This window comes from Carettochelys insculpta, chromosome 3, assembly GCF_033958435.1.
Source record: "Carettochelys insculpta isolate YL-2023 chromosome 3, ASM3395843v1, whole genome shotgun sequence".
In the NCBI taxonomy this organism is placed as follows: domain Eukaryota; kingdom Metazoa; phylum Chordata; order Testudines; family Carettochelyidae; genus Carettochelys; species Carettochelys insculpta.
In genome coordinates this window covers 97,077,885-97,093,500 of record NC_134139.1, presented here as the reverse complement: position 1 = coordinate 97,093,500, position 15,616 = coordinate 97,077,885, and the positions used below count along the sequence as shown (strand labels likewise).

At 39.7% G+C, this 15,616-nt stretch overlaps 1 protein-coding gene across 2 annotated transcripts in view; it reads left to right on the top strand.

Annotated features, from left to right (window-relative positions):
• The window catches only part of STXBP5 (syntaxin binding protein 5), a 183,964-nt gene extending 175,663 nt beyond the window's left edge, over positions 1 to 8,301 (top strand). For both annotated transcript variants that reach the window (XM_074990423.1, XM_074990422.1), the window contains 2 exons: positions 1,392 to 1,612; positions 2,555 to 8,301. In XM_074990423.1, the coding sequence (XP_074846524.1) occupies positions 1,392 to 1,612; positions 2,555 to 2,596 (263 nt within the window). In that variant the 3' untranslated portion in view covers positions 2,597 to 8,301. The remainder of the gene's footprint in view (positions 1 to 1,391; positions 1,613 to 2,554) is intronic.
• The last annotated feature ends 7,315 nt before the right edge of the window (positions 8,302 to 15,616 follow it).

The window sequence follows — 15,616 nt, the reverse complement described above, 5'->3', positions numbered from 1 at the left end:
GAAGACTGAAACAAATATGTCATTAAGCACCTCTGCCATTTCCAAGTTTCCTGATATTGTTTCTCCCTGCTCACTGAGTCATGGGCCTATGCTGTCCTTGGTCTTCCTCTTGCTTCTAATATATTTTATAGAATGACTTCTTGTTACCCTTTATGTCTCTACCTCATTTGAGCTTGTTCTGTGTCTTGGCCTTCTAATCTTGCCCATGCAGACATGTATTGTTTGCTTATATACATCTTTTGTAATTTCTCCTAATTTCCACTATGAATTTCTATGACTCTGCATGAAAGCTAGACGTTTCATGAGTTATATTAGTATTTGAACATGTCTCCAGATTGGTGGTTTTCACTGTAGGTATCTCTACAGGTCCTGCTTGTAAACTAAATAAAACAAATCATTCATGCCATTCTTCTTATAAGCACTCAGTGATATTATCCTATATCATTAACTAGAATAAGATGAATTCAGTATGAAAATTTAAAATATGACCAGAACATCTCAACATGTTGCAACAACCCTTTGAACCAGAAATGTGAATTTAATATGAAAATATTAAAAATAATGCTCTAGAAATTACAAGCAATTTTCATATCTGATACTATTTTATTTCCTTAAGATAAGCCTTAAACAGATTATAAAATATTTTTCTCTGATAAAGTGAATATCTCAAATACCAGATAACCAGTATGATTTTACTCGGGTCTGTCATTAAGGCCACGTCTACATGGCCTGTTAACACAGCGCTATGCTAATGAGACAGTTCACAAAATTGCAAATGGAGGACAGTTTGCAAACTCATGTAGCTAATCAGCATAGCCGCATGAAATTTTGCTGTCGGTGTGGGGGGTGCCAGAAATACAGAATCCATGTGGACGTGCATAAGGGACTGGTGACGGAGTGGGGTTTAGCCAGCAGAGGCACTTCCACATGGCCTCTGTGCTGTTGGCACTTGCCCTGCTGACAGCATAATCTCACACAGCTATGCTAATTAGTTGCACGAATTTGCAAATGGTCTTCCATTTGCAATTTCATGAACTGTCGTTAGCATAGCGCTACCAGCAGCAGCACTGTGCTAACATGCCATATAGATCTGGCCCAGATGTTTGGTGTCCGAAGTGAAAAGTAATTTGGCACCTCTTTTGGTTAATGAAAAAACACAGTAATTTTACAATAGCAGGTGATGTGAGGTTAATAGCATTTTTAAGCAATAGTATTTTTTGTTTTATTCAAACAGAATAACTAAATTCTTATTTTGAGTTAAATGGTCAGTCTAGTTTTTTTCTGCTTTTAAGTTGGAGTTACAGTTTGTAATGTTAGAAACTGATTAACTTTTCAGGAATATGAAGCCTTATTTTTCTGTTTTGAGTATCTTGTTCTTTGAATCTACCTAGTTGGAGAATCGGCATCTGGAAAGGCATCAAGAAGTCTTGCTCAGCATATCCCTGGGCCTGGTGGTATTGAAGGTGTTAAAGGAGCAGCATCTGGAGTAATTGGTGAACTAGCACGAGCTAGGATGGCACTAGATGAAAGAGGGCAGAAACTAGGAGAACTGGATGAAAGAACAGCTGCTATGCTAAGTAGTGCAGATTCTTTCTCGAAACATGCCCATGAGGTGAGTCCTTTTAGCGCATCAACATTGTACAACAGAATTGTTAATTTGTGCAATTAAATGTAGTGTTCACTGAAAAAGAACAGATGGTCAAGAAGTGGGAATCAGTATGAGAAATAGTTAAAACTTCCTTTGTTTTCCTATCAAACATTATGTTTTCCCCTAATGGTTAAGCTGACAATATTTCTGATATTGAAACCACCCGCCTCACCATATAGGAATTTGGTACAGGACTGAGCTGCACCTATCTGGCATGCATTGTGGCGGATACTGCAGGTTAGTTTCCATTGCTAAAGAAATTGGAGTCAGGCACCTTAACAATGTTTTCCATTATGTACACGTTCTATTTACACTTATTTACACGTGAGCCCTGAGGACCTTAAATGCAGATAGACTCGGGTTCTCAAACTGAGGGTTGGGACCTACAGGGAGCACAAGCTGTCAGCCTCCACCCCAATCCTGCTTACCTCCAGCATTTATTATCATGTCAAGTATATTAGAGTGATTTAAATTTATAAGAGGGTTCCACTCCAAGGTTTGCTATGTGACAGGGGTCACCAGTATCAAAGTTCAAGAACACTGGAATAGACCAACTGCATACAGACAGGTGCAGAAATCTCGCTTTGATCCTTCTGAGCAACCACCAGGAACAGACCCTCATTGTTGGCCCTCCAGGTCTCTGCCTAGTCCATTACCTGCCACTGAATTTTCATGTCCTTGTCGTGCTTGTCAGACCCACAGTCAGGAGCTAGAAGGGTAGCTGCAGACTCACTATTGGCAGCTTTGGGATGAAATCTGCTTTTATTTTTATTAAAGCAGTCCATCACAATGTGGAAAAAAAATAAAGAATTGATCATCTTTTATTTGATTGTATTTCTGAATATCAGGGGCACTGCATGAAAATGTTAATTGAACTTATACCTGTGCTTTTTTATTTATTTTTAGATGATGATGAAGTACAAAGATAAGAAGTGGTACCAGTTCTGACAATACACATCCAAATTAGATAACTTCATCTGGAAGAAGGGAGAAGCCCTTTTTTTCTTTTAATTAATTTCTGCAGGACCATTGGCGTTGGAGGAGTATTCACTGTCTATTGGATAGTGGTGTTTCCTAGCACAAATCTTACAGTTTTACCTCAGTCATATGGCTTTAACTGAGGAGCATTGTATTTAAAACAGACACACATGAATTCAAGCATTTGTCATAGCTGTGGGTTTGCTCAAAGCTGGGGAACAGAACAGGTGACAGGATATTTGGAGAAGAAAGACAAAGGGGAAAGATACAAAAAGGGCAGTGGCGAGGCAGGATCAATCCTGTGTTAATATGTCATATGCCAAAAGTTTGTGGTGTTGTAACTGCTGCCAGTGTTTCACCCTCCTGTGAGGAGAGGCAATAAATCAGGGGTCCAAGAGTTGGAATAAAGTTGTTTGTCGTACTGAACTATTGATAGCTGGCTGTCATGAACCCTTCCCACCCCTCAATCCCACCTTCCCTTTTTATTGAAGAAGTTACACGCTTTTTGTGATCATCTGATGAGACAATCTGGAAGGCTTGGAAGATCCATATTGAAAATGTATAACATAGTTGACCTGTTCTGTCTCTTCTTGGACCCCTGATCTAGTATTCTTGTATTCACATCATACACTGTCATGTGCAAAACAAAGGTTGTCGTTTTTGCATTAAAAAAAATCAAGTGAATAATATGACTGCATTGCGTTTCATGCTGGGAGTTTTCATTTGTGTTATGGCTGTGCGATGTGAAAAGTGAAAATATCTCCATTGTGGTGAGATTACTTCAGTGTCTTATGTATCTTCTTTCATTCAGCTAAATCTCCTTCCTGCCCTCAAAAAGGCCCACTACCACTAATTGTTAGTTGTTTGTAAACTCTTTAGCACTGGCTTTGGGTTTCATTCATCCTTTGAATTTTTTTATAAATGTTTAACAGACTATCTTTATATAGCCACTTAATTAAAATTGTTGTGGCAGTTCTAAGCAAAAACTGTGGCTAACCCCTTCAGTTCCTTTTACCAGATCAAATAACCTTGGACTCAGGTTTGAAACAGTTTTAAACTCAGTGAAGATACTGTTTCAAGGATAAGGGCAAGCGTCTAATTTTAAGTAATCAGTCTTTTAGTTTTTCTGAAATCTGTAGAGCTACAGTACAATTCTGTATCTTAGTAGGTTCAAACATTGAAGACACACTTTAAATAGGACTTAGTCTGCTTTTCGTATCAGACCCATTTACTAAAAATTGTTTTGCAAACAGCAAAGACGTACTCATTATTTCAGGAAGTGGAGGATCACTTTAAATGTGGGCAGGAAATATGTGAGCAGTTGTGTTCTGTCAAAGCAGCTTATTGTGTTAGCCTGTGACTGCTGCACCAAAGCCGTAACTGTAGGGATGAACAGAGTTATAAAGAAAAAGAATCTCTTAGAAGAAAATATGTGCATTGTAGAAATTGGTTGATTTCCATTATTTTAATCTCAAATTAGAAATAGTAACTAATTGCATTTTGCAAAGGGGAATGGTTATAGAAAAACAACTGAAAAGTTTCCTATATTGATTCATTAAAATAACTTCCTCCTAGCACCTTAGCTCTATTTTTGTCATGCACTCTTCTTCAGGTATTCCCAGGGCAAAATTTGGTATGTTTAGATCTAATTGGAAAATGCTGTCATAGGAATGCAAGTTTACAGTAACTTGGCTTACTATTTAAGAGATGCAAGAGGCAAAAGTTACACATTCTTAATACAGTTCCAAAAATTCAGTTTTGTCTCGGAAAATGTTCAGAATTGTCTACAAAGTGGTGAATTAACTTAATTTTATTTGGGGGTGAGCAAGTTGTTAATGGCATTCACTGACTGACTGCCTTTTGGTTTGTCCGTGCTTGAGGGTGTAGTGCATGTACTGCCATTTTGTGCTGTATCGCGCAAATCAAAACAACAAAAGTCTGACTATGTTTAAGTTTTTGTTAGGAAAAAAAGTGATGCGCCAAAGCAGTTACAGATGTGGACAAGAAAATGCTAATAAGCATTCTCAATGCTTGATCGTTCTCCATCTAGACAGGGATTATATTAGCTCCACCTATTTAGTTCAGTTAACCACACATTTGTTTAATCTCTTCTGTATGTTAATGTTACCGATTTCATTTTTGCAATTGCAGTTTGCCGAATGTATATTCAATAAATTGATCTTGTATTTGCTTGCAATCCAGCAGCAGAAAGCCAGATTAATTTACATGAGATCAATTTAAAAAGAAGTTCTGAAGTGGTGGTTTAATTTTTCCATATTTCTGAAATTCAAATGTGTTCTTTTACTTTAATCCAATGGAGATAGACTGCATTTCAGAGCAACAGGAATCTAAGAAGCTTCTCTGCGCACTCATTGTGAGAGATGCTCTTAGCAGTGCTTCTGAACAAATCATGCTGTCAGATCCATTGAAACTGCCATCAGATTAAGAGGAAAGTCTTGCTTAGTCTTCCCAGAAACATTTGACAGACAGTAAGCAAAGCAAAACAGGAAGGAATGAGAAAGCATATGCTTGATCAGGGAAAATGTCTGTTTCACATTTTCATTGGCATTGTTCGTTTGTCACATGTCTGGTATATAAGCTAGTTTGAAAAAATCAGTGAAATGATCATTGCTTACAAAATGAATGCACAATGGCTCTTTAGTCAATTATAGGGACCACAGACGATTTTAATTGTTTTTTAACCTCAAATGTTGCTTGTCAGTGTTTTTTTCTTTACAAAGAAGTTTGTGATACAGAATGTATGTGGCATTTTATTTGCATTTAGTGGACAAATCATTTTATACAGTGAACCTGAACTTGAAACAGAGGGGAAGACACCACTTTTAGACTGATTTTTTGTGCGTATGTTGAAAATTGTCAAAATACAATTGTACTATTAATTTTTTCTCTCTCTTATGGAGGTGCAAGAAACTGCTGCTTCTTATGTTAAATATTGTGTATCACATTTAATTTAATTAATTTAAACTGAAGAAACATCTCTTTGAGTTTAAAAGCTCTGCCAAATTGTATTTTTTCTGAATGTTATATATAAACATAAGCATAATCAAAATAAGTCTGAAACTTTTACACCACCGGCATCTCAAGAAAGATATGTTCTTTGGAAAATGGCCAGTTAGAAATACCACACTAATTCACAATACAATTCCTTGTCTGTTCCATAGTTTTTGGTTGAGGTATTCCTTGCCATTAGAAAGCTATATCCAAAGGCGACTTTTTTTTTTTTTGCAATGAATTTTTTTCTCACTTAATAAATAGCACTGATCTGACCTGAACTTTAAACTTGAAATAATTTCCTGCACTTTAATTGAAGCTTGGTATTTTATTCCTCAACTTTACATTCCATATTTCAGTAGTTGAGATTCATTTTTTGTATATAAACATATGCATACAATACACAGTGCTCAAAACAGACTAGTCATCACTGCTGATAATTACTGTTTAGAATATAGTTTAGGAAGTGTGTGCTTTTTTATCAGCAAACATTGTGAATATAAATATATACAATATAGAATCTAATGAAAGGCACTTACTGTGTGTCAGCATCTGTGGTTTTTAAATTGATACAACTCTTTCAGGTTTGTTTCAAGATCATATAGTGATAATCTGATTATATTTATACATACTGTTATAAAATGTACTTTTAGTTTTAAAAGAATTTTATATATGTATACTTTTACCTTTAATTTAAAAAAAAACTTGTGTTAAAGTTTAAGTACTTAAAAAGTATGTATATTATCCATACAAAGTTATTTTTAAGCTTATAATAAGAAATAAATTCATATCTCATATGGAGATACAATTACTTTACAAAAAGTCCATTTTCATCTTAAGAAAAATTCTGCAAAAATGAATCATACTTTCTCTAACCTTTCTTTTGGAACATTCTAAAATTATTCCTTATCATGGGGAAGGGAAGGTTTTATTTTAAAAAAGAAAAAAAAAAAAAATATATATATATACACCACCCAAAACCTAATTGTAATACTTCTTTCAATAGCTGCAGCTTGCTCTTTTGTGGATATTTACTGTAATTTTTGTTTGTTTTAAGATAGATACATAAAAATAGTTTTTCAGATATTTTTTTCAGCTTTTTTAATAAATTTCCAAATATTAAATAGGAGTTGTATGTTTTTTGTCAATTAAATTTTTCCTCTTATAGTTCACTAATTTTGGTTTATCAGTTTTGTTACCCGTTGATCAATATGATGTGTTCAGAATGTTTTTAAACGCATATTGTCTATGGCTGAAGTGCCCTCCTCTCTCTCTTCATGGTTTGACTTACCTGTGTGGAAACTGTCTTGCAATTGCAGTGTTGTTTGGTGTGCGGAACTGTGTGAGATGATTGCCTTCTTTACAGAGTAATTTCTCAGTTGCCCTTTTCCCCTGTCCTGGCTAGTTTCTGATATAGTCTTATGTGACTCTTTCCCTGTGGTTTTAATGACTTTGCTGCCATTACAAACATTTCAAGTAACTTTGCAGATAGAAATGAACTGACGCGGGGGTGAAGATAAAGCACATGATTATGTGGAGCAGCTCAACTGATTTAAACTGTTTCCATTTTGACAGTTTAACTTACATAGAAAAGCAGAGTTAAGTTTAAATTATGCCCATTCTTGTCATCATGTGTCTTGTATAGATATAGGGTAAACCTGTATTTTGGTTAACATTTCAGGATAGAGTATTTTGGAATGTTTTATACTTCAGGAAAAGGTAATGAATTCCAGGCCCAGAGATCCAGTGAGTACTTAAAGGTAGAGGGGTAATCAGAAAATCAAATGCAAAATGTGACTAAATCAGTATTACTTTTAATTTTCAAAGGTAAAACTTCAAAAAAGTTTGTCATGCAACTGTAGTATTTCTTTTGACAGTTGCATGCCTTTTTATTAATTTGTGTTGTGTAATTCCAGTTAAGAATGATTCAGAGACATCAAACTTTCTTTGTTTAAAATGTGTAATAAGTTGTATATGGAGCACCAATATTATTCAGCAACAGGCAATGCAAGGGTGGGGGACATATTTTAAATATTTCCTTTTTAAAATGTAAATAAACAGTACTAAGCTACTGTAGACCTGAACTTCCATTGTGGTTCAGTGGTTAGAACTACAAGAAACATGCTGCTTTCTAGTTATGCTACTGCTTCATTCTACCAGCACAATGAAAAACACAGTAATTTTTTCTAATATTGCCCACTTTTGGGGTAAGCATGCTTGTGGTATAGTTCTAGCTTTATGTATACCTTTGTACGTGTGTGTGGTGGTTTTGAGGGTTTTTTTTGTTCCTTGCTGTTTGTTTTTCCATTAAATCTTGCGAAGCCCCACTAACTCTTGAGGGTGATTACTGGGAAATGCATTTTAGGTAAGGTTGAAAATCCATCTGTCTAAAACTATCGTTTCATATGAATTGCAAATTGTACTGTTACAAATATGTTAGATTGTGTAGTTATTTTTCTTGTACTTGAATTAAACTGTCATCATAACAAAACAGATCAAATTAAGTATGGAATATTTTTGTAAATAAAAATACCTGTGCAGCTGGTATTTTAAATGAAAAAGGTATTATACATTAATGTTTCAGAAAAATTTTCATATGTGTATATGAATGTCTCATTCTGCTGAAGGGCTCTGACTGGGCAAAATAAACTACTCAAATTTCTCCTGAAGGGTATCAAACTGACTTGGGTTTTTTTAAATTAATCTTTTTCCTACTGAATATGATCTATGTGTCTGGTTTCTTCATACTGAATAGTGCCCAGTTACTCAAATCTGAAAGGTGTTCCCTATCTGACAAATATAATCTCATTTGAAAATTCTTGTGTATTGTGCTTTGAGAACATTTTAATTTCTGTATATTGTGCATTTGTCAGCAATTTGGATATATTCAAATCAATTTTTTGTCTGATATATGTCCTTCAATATGCTCCACAGAGGGACTGTACCAGTAACAGGTTCTGGAGCAGGCAAACCTGCACACATGTGGAAGGATGGAGCTGACTATTGGACAGGGAATCCTAAAACTTATCCAGAATACACTAAACATAAACAGGGGACCAGAAAATATATAAATATGTGTAAATGCATTTTTGTACAAAAGTCAGGAGATGACATCAGAAAGTTTCCTCATGATATGCATTATTCCCACAGTGTATTCCGGTTTCTCTCTCTTTCCGGTGAAGCATCAATGACGTTCACAGCTAGAGAGATGACATTTGAAGCAATGAGGTGGTCCTCTGACTCAGCAGGTGGGTCCAGCTTACAAACTTGGGGTACATTGGATCATTATATTCAGGGCCAGGAAGTAACCCTCTTTGCAGAATAGAGTATGGATCACTTGCTTGGATCATTTGGGGATATCTCACTTAATCTGCCATTGCAGCAGCCTCAGGCACTGGCGTACTTCAGTCCTTGCTATCCTCTCCCTGTGGCACACACTAATTAATTCTTTCTAGCATTATAGCACTTTGCCTAATTCTGTTAAGCAGGGGGTGTTCAGTAGCCTGTGATATATGGGAAGTCAAATTAGATGATCTAGTTGTCTGTTCTGGCCTTAAACACTGGCTGCATCTGTCAGATGACTTCTGACAAAACTTCTGTCAACAGATTGCAGACAGACAGCAAAGAAAATCAAAAAAGTGATCCGCTCTGTCAAAAGACTGGCTGGACTGCCCAGCCACTCTCTTGACAGAATGGCCGACCAGGAGCACAGCAGGCAGGACTGCCCGATTACCCGGAAGCCCAGTCTGTTGACGGAGTGCCCCCAGGGAGTCCACATGGCTTTTTTATTGACAGATTCTGTCAAGAAAGGCATTCTGTCTCACTGGGGAGAGGCAGAAGGCTGTCGACAAAAGTTCCAACAAAACGCTAGTGTAGATGCAGCTAAAGAGTCTAAGCTAGCCAAGGAACTATAGACCGAGAATTATGATAACTCATTTTGCAAAATATACGTTGTCAATTTTCTCTAGTGATATTTCTAATAATTGAAGAGACCAAATGTCTATTTTTTTCTGTACTATCGAGTTAGAGGCATTTTTGAATATTGATACAATCAAGGCAGTGTGTGTGCTGTGATTTGGTGGCTGTTGATTCGCGGATATCACCTCTAGTTTTCAATTATAAGATTGCTTCTGGCCTTTATAGATGTGATGAAAACCTTTCCAAATGTAGACCAAATATAAGAGTTAATGCAGTGATATTTTCCTGAGGCTGGAGACAACCTAAAGTAGTAAGAGCTTTGAGCGGTGTGAACTTGCCCCATTCATCCCAGGAGAGTACGTATTTTGAAAGAGAATGTCAACTTGACTGTCAAATGTTAAACTACTGGGTACTTAACATCCAGATGTTCAAGTATAAATTGCATTTTTCATCTTCCCTAGCTGCTCAGAAGCCCTAATATTCCCTGAAGCTTCCAGGTTTCTTCTTGTAGCTTCTACAATAGTTACACATTTTAAACACTAACGTCTGCAGTACACTATCGATTTTAGCCAATCATTAAAATTTAACATGACATGAAATGAGGGGTATTGCAGGTCATATTCAGGTTAGTAAAAAACACAACAAAACCATAACACAGGATATTTGAGGCTATGGCACAGTTTCCAGTCTGTTCCAGGGGAATGACATAGAATGCTGCAGTATGAAACTACAAAGTATTTTACGGAAAGCTGCTGGCAAATCCCTACATATAGGGTATGTCTAGCCACAAGCTGTATCACCAACTGAAATCGGCTTTTGCTGAGCAATTAAATCCCTCTTACCCTGAATTTGCCAGGCAGGTTTTGGCACTGTGCCAAAATCACTACACACACATTCTAAGACTAGCTGTATGTAACTGAGCTGGATTAAGGAATTGGAGAAAGGAAATAAAATCCAGGCTGTGCTTCCCTTAGACCTGGCACGTGGTCTGGAAATCCTAAGGAGACAGGGACAGAGCTAAGCTCCCCTGTACTGTGCACCTACCGATCACAATGGGTTAATCTAGTGCTGCCCCCGACTTCCCTCGTACATAACAGATGACAGGCATTGTCTTAATCTCAAGGGTAGGGGAAGAAGACAAGCCAGCCTGGGGTCTCCTCACAATCCCCTTCAGCTGACCGTCTCTAGGATCCCTCTGAAATAAGTTTCTGCCAGCTGTTTTTATGATAACATAGGTGTGTAAGTCAAGTGGCAGCAGTCTGTTACGGTGTAGAACGTAGATCTTGCTGCTGTCTGATGGGATTGCTACTTGCCCTTATAATTCTGTTACAACACACTTCCTCCTGGGGATGGGGGGGAGGTTATTATTGGAGTTGAAAGGTCAAGTACCCAAGTGTTATGAAATGTCAGATTTATTGTGCAGTACAACCTTAAATAAGGCTTTGTGTGTGTGGGTACATACTGATATACTCTTCAGTTACGTTATTTACCACATGTATCTTAGACTCACAGGCCAACCCAGGCTGAAGCTGCAATGCATTCCAGCTCGGGCTGAGGTGGGGAGAATCTGGCCGTTTGCTGTGAGTGCACTCTGCTTCTCCCTGTCTCCCTTCACTGCTGCAGGTGCAGGAGCCAAACCACTACTACTGACCTGTACCAGGCTCCCCTTCCCTCAATAATCCTTGGGGGATGGGCTCCCATGAGGGGGGAGGAGGTCAGGGCACCCTGGTTTACCACATAATCCTTGATTATTTAGTGCACAAGAAGCAGAATTAAGAATGCACAGAGAACCATAAATCTGGCTTTTCCAAATATTGTTGTGCTTGACTTTTGCCATCTGTATAATGCTTTTAGCCAGTTTTTAGTCCACTTAATCCACTGTGATTTTATAGGTCTCAAAATTCAATTGTATATGGCAAATCGTTATAGTGTGTGTGTGTGTCTAGTGAGGTACCACAACGATTTGTTCTTATTGAGGACCTGGAAGAAAACATTTCTGATCATATAAACATGGGGCAGGGTTGGTGAATACTGAAGATGTTATTGAGTAATCTGGATCACTTCAAATTTGAGCAAACAATAAGCATTTTGCTTTATTAAAATGAATGTGTTTACATGAATAATTTTATAATACAAGTCATAAGTCAGTGGGACCTCTACCTTGGAAAGAAAGGGTAGAAAACTGAGTTGGGACAGATCACTGGGTCTGCAGTTTGCCTGTTGCCTAGCCTTGTATGCTATATAGTACTTGGTCCTGTTCACTTGTCGCAATGAAATAAGGTTGTGCATCCTTTTGCCACAGGAGGGCAGTCCTAGCTAGGATTTCTGTACTGGTGGATGGCATAAATTACTGTATGACATCTCAAAGCAGTTACTTTGTTCTGTAAGAAATTAAGTCTAAACCTCCTTGACAGACAGATTTTTGCAATGTTCATTTAACTTTAAACCCTGCCTAAATGTTTTAAGAGGAAATAACTTCCCCTGAACATGGTACTATACATCCTGGTCATTGCTAAAAATGTTAAGCTACGAAAGAGAGCTAATAATTAGGTTATGTTGTGATTTCTACAGTGACAAACTACAGTTTCTTAAACTCTTGAAGAGAACTGCACATCACAGAGGCAAGAAGAAGGTCAACAGCAACTACAACTTAATTTCTGGTTGACTTAAAAGCTGCTGGCCTGGGAGTCTTGAATGATCACTATTACAAATTTTCAGTCACAGGCCTGTGGGCTAAGCTTTGCAATATATTTTATAGCAGTTGCTAGACTTAAGTTTTGCCTTTGACTTCACAGTATCTGCAAGTATTCTAAATGCTTCATAGAAAATATTGGTTTTGCTGTGAAGGGCCTGAGCCCATTCTAAGGCCTGAGCCTGGCAAGACATTGACAAATTGCCAATTCCTCTACATGCTTAATAGATTGCAAAAGGAATTTTCATTCATATGTTTTTCTTTTTGTGGCACAAGAGACTAACTGTAAATAAGCTGAACCACTGTCATACAGTATTGAATAAAAACATTTTCGAATTTGAGAGAACTGTTAATTTCTTTAATATCAGTGGCATCAATCAAAATTGTCTCTAGTGAAGAAGAGTCAGCTTCACACCAAGCATAAAGCTTTGGGAGTCAGCAAAGAGTGAAGAAATGAGATTTCCAGGGCCTCCTATTTACTTTTAAATATTTAAAAAAATCCATGTTAGAAAGGAGATGGTCACCCTACCTCCAACTCCTCTGCATGTAAATAAACTGGAAATGAAATGGAATAGTGACACTGTCTCATTTCAATATCAGGTGGTATTGACATGCCCAATTCTGCTCTCATGGAAATCACCAGGAATTGAGTTGCCAGAGTGACTTGGCACTGGATTACCAAATAACTGCCTGGGAGGGGCAAGGGAGGGGAATTAGGGTTGCCAACTTTCCAGTCAAACACCCTTGTCCCACCCTGGCTCATTCCAGACCTTGCTTATGTTCACTTGGATGAAGCACAGGTTTGTGGAGGTGGGGCAGGGAGTGATGGCGCTGGCTGGGGATGTGGGCTCTAGTTTGGAGCTAGAAATGAGGGGCTCAGGGCATCAGAGGTGGCACCACGATGGGATGTGGATGGGGGATTAGCATGCAGGAGAGGATGTGGATTTGAGAGTGCAGCTGGAAGGATTTGGGGTGCAGGATGTGATTCCAGGCTGGATGACAGGATGCAGGAGGGCGCTCATGGCAGGGTGCCACTTACCTAGGCTGATCATCTGTCCTGTATTAGGTGGGACAGTCCTGTATTTAGGGAGCCAAAAAGGCATCCTGATTTAATTTTTAAATGGGACTAATTGTCTTGTATTTGGTCCTCTCCGGTGACCTTATGCTGGCTGAAGAATTACAGGGCTTTTTTTCTGGCTACCACCATTTTAAAATGTAGCTCCCCACCTGCTGCACCACTGGGAGGCCAATGCTAGCCCCAGTCTTGCTCAGGTGCCTGGTTGGGTTGGGGACAGAGGTGAGGGGGGTGGGAACAGGGGAGCTGGGGCCATTGCAGTGCAGGGCTGGGGCCAAGGCCAGAGCCCCCTCCACCCCCTGTCCCTGCCACAGGGCTCGGGTGGAGCCAGAGCCCTACTGCGGCCACAGCCCTCCACAGTGTGGGGGCAGAGCCCCGCCCCGTCACATCACTGGGCCAGGGCTGGAGCCCTGTATCATGCTGGGGCTCCCCAGACCTCCTGCAGGGCCAGAGCCCCACCTCCCGGAGTCGCACCACAGGGCTGGGGTGGAGCTGGGGCTAGAGCCCTACTAGGGCGGCCCTTGCTGCAGACCTGGGGCCAGAGCCCTGCATGGCATTAGGGTGGAGCCACCTCCAGCCCTTGCTGCATCACAGGGCCAGGGCCGGAGCCTGCCGCCCTGGAACTCTGATTGGCATAGAGCCAGAGTCCCCTCTGGAGTATGGAGCACCAAGCCCTGAAGAACCTGCTGCAGGCTTGTTTGTCTCCCAGGGGTGTAAGGGTTCGGGCTAGGAGAGATCACACAGGAGTGGGCTGAGGTTTGGGTGGGAGGCAAAGTGCAGCAGTGGGTGGGGGTTCAGGAGCGGGCTGGAGGTGGTGTCTGGGTGGGAAGAAGGGTGCAGCCATTGCCTGATGCAGGGTAACCATCTGTCCTATTTTCCTTCCTTCCTTCCTTAAGTGCCATGTCAGCTGGTGTAGGCACTCATGGCCCTCCACCCCTGTCTATTCTGAGTGCTTCCTAGCATTTTTACAGTGCTTCCGTGCGGTAACCAGGAAGTAACACTATCCCATAATTTTTCTTGCTGCCTACCCCTACCCTGTTTACCATTTAGTTTCTGCATCATTGCTAGGTATCAAAGTCCTAATTGCTTCATTACATGTCCTATAAATTTTGCCTATCTTGTCCTTGTTCTCACTAGCAACGATCTCCTACACTGTGCTTCAATCAAAATGGAATCATTCGTCCTCTTAGCTGTCCATGGAATACGCAACATCCTCCTCAAAAACCACATTTCTGTGGCTTCAATGGACTCCCACCCCCACAACATCCTGTATTTAGCCTAGGGGAATATGGTCACCTTACACTTACCTCAAGTGACTCCTGGAAGCAACCAGCATGTCCCTGTCACCCCTAGGTCCAGGAACAGACAGGGTGATCTGAATGTTACCCATGCCCAGAGGTGCCATTCCCACAACTCCCACTGGCCACAGATCCTGGCCCGTGGGAGCTGTGGAGTCGGAACAGGGAAGCCTAAGAACCAGAAGAACATGCCATCAGCTTCTGGGAGCTGCACGAAGCCTGTCTTAGCCCTTCTGTGCTGCTGACCAGACTTTCAGCAGCCTGGTCAGTGAGCTGCCAGGGTCCCTTTTCAACTGGGCATGCTATTAGAAAACCAGATGCTGGCAACTCTAAGGCAAACAGATCTCAATGCCCAGAGGATCTGAGTCTTTGATTCTGTTTACAGACTCTGCTCTTTTTTTGCTGATTTGTTTTGAATCATTGTTGACTGGTTCCAGGAGCAACCAGAACCAGCTGAGTGCATCACAGCAGTCTGTGCCTAGTGGGATTTCTAGAAATGCCTTAGTTTAAGAGACTAGCACCTAGTGACTACAATGGCACTCATGTGCTGAATCCATTTAGGGAAAGGGAACAATATGTTGGGCTGCTACCACTGTCATCTCAGTCACCACTGTCCTTTCCTTTTGGTGAGGTAGATGTTTGTTTTAACAGCCTGATTCCCTATTTCAGCATATAGCAATATCTCAATTCTCAAAGGTCTTATTGTGAGTTGGTCCGAGTTAATCATCTGTAAAGTTAAAAATCTGCCTTCAGAACAAACTTCTTATCCTTTGTGATGCTGCTCTGCTACATAAACGTGTCACTGGAAAAGGAATTATGGAGTCTTGCTTTTGGTTCTGGCTTGATGTTTACTACACACACAAAAAAATTCTGGCTTTTTGTAAGAATTTAGAGAAGCATAAATCACTTAACCTCTAATGACTGTTCTCAGTCGCACACTAATATTTTTTCATAGATTCCATATGAACATTGATTGTCTGTCAGATTCACAGAAT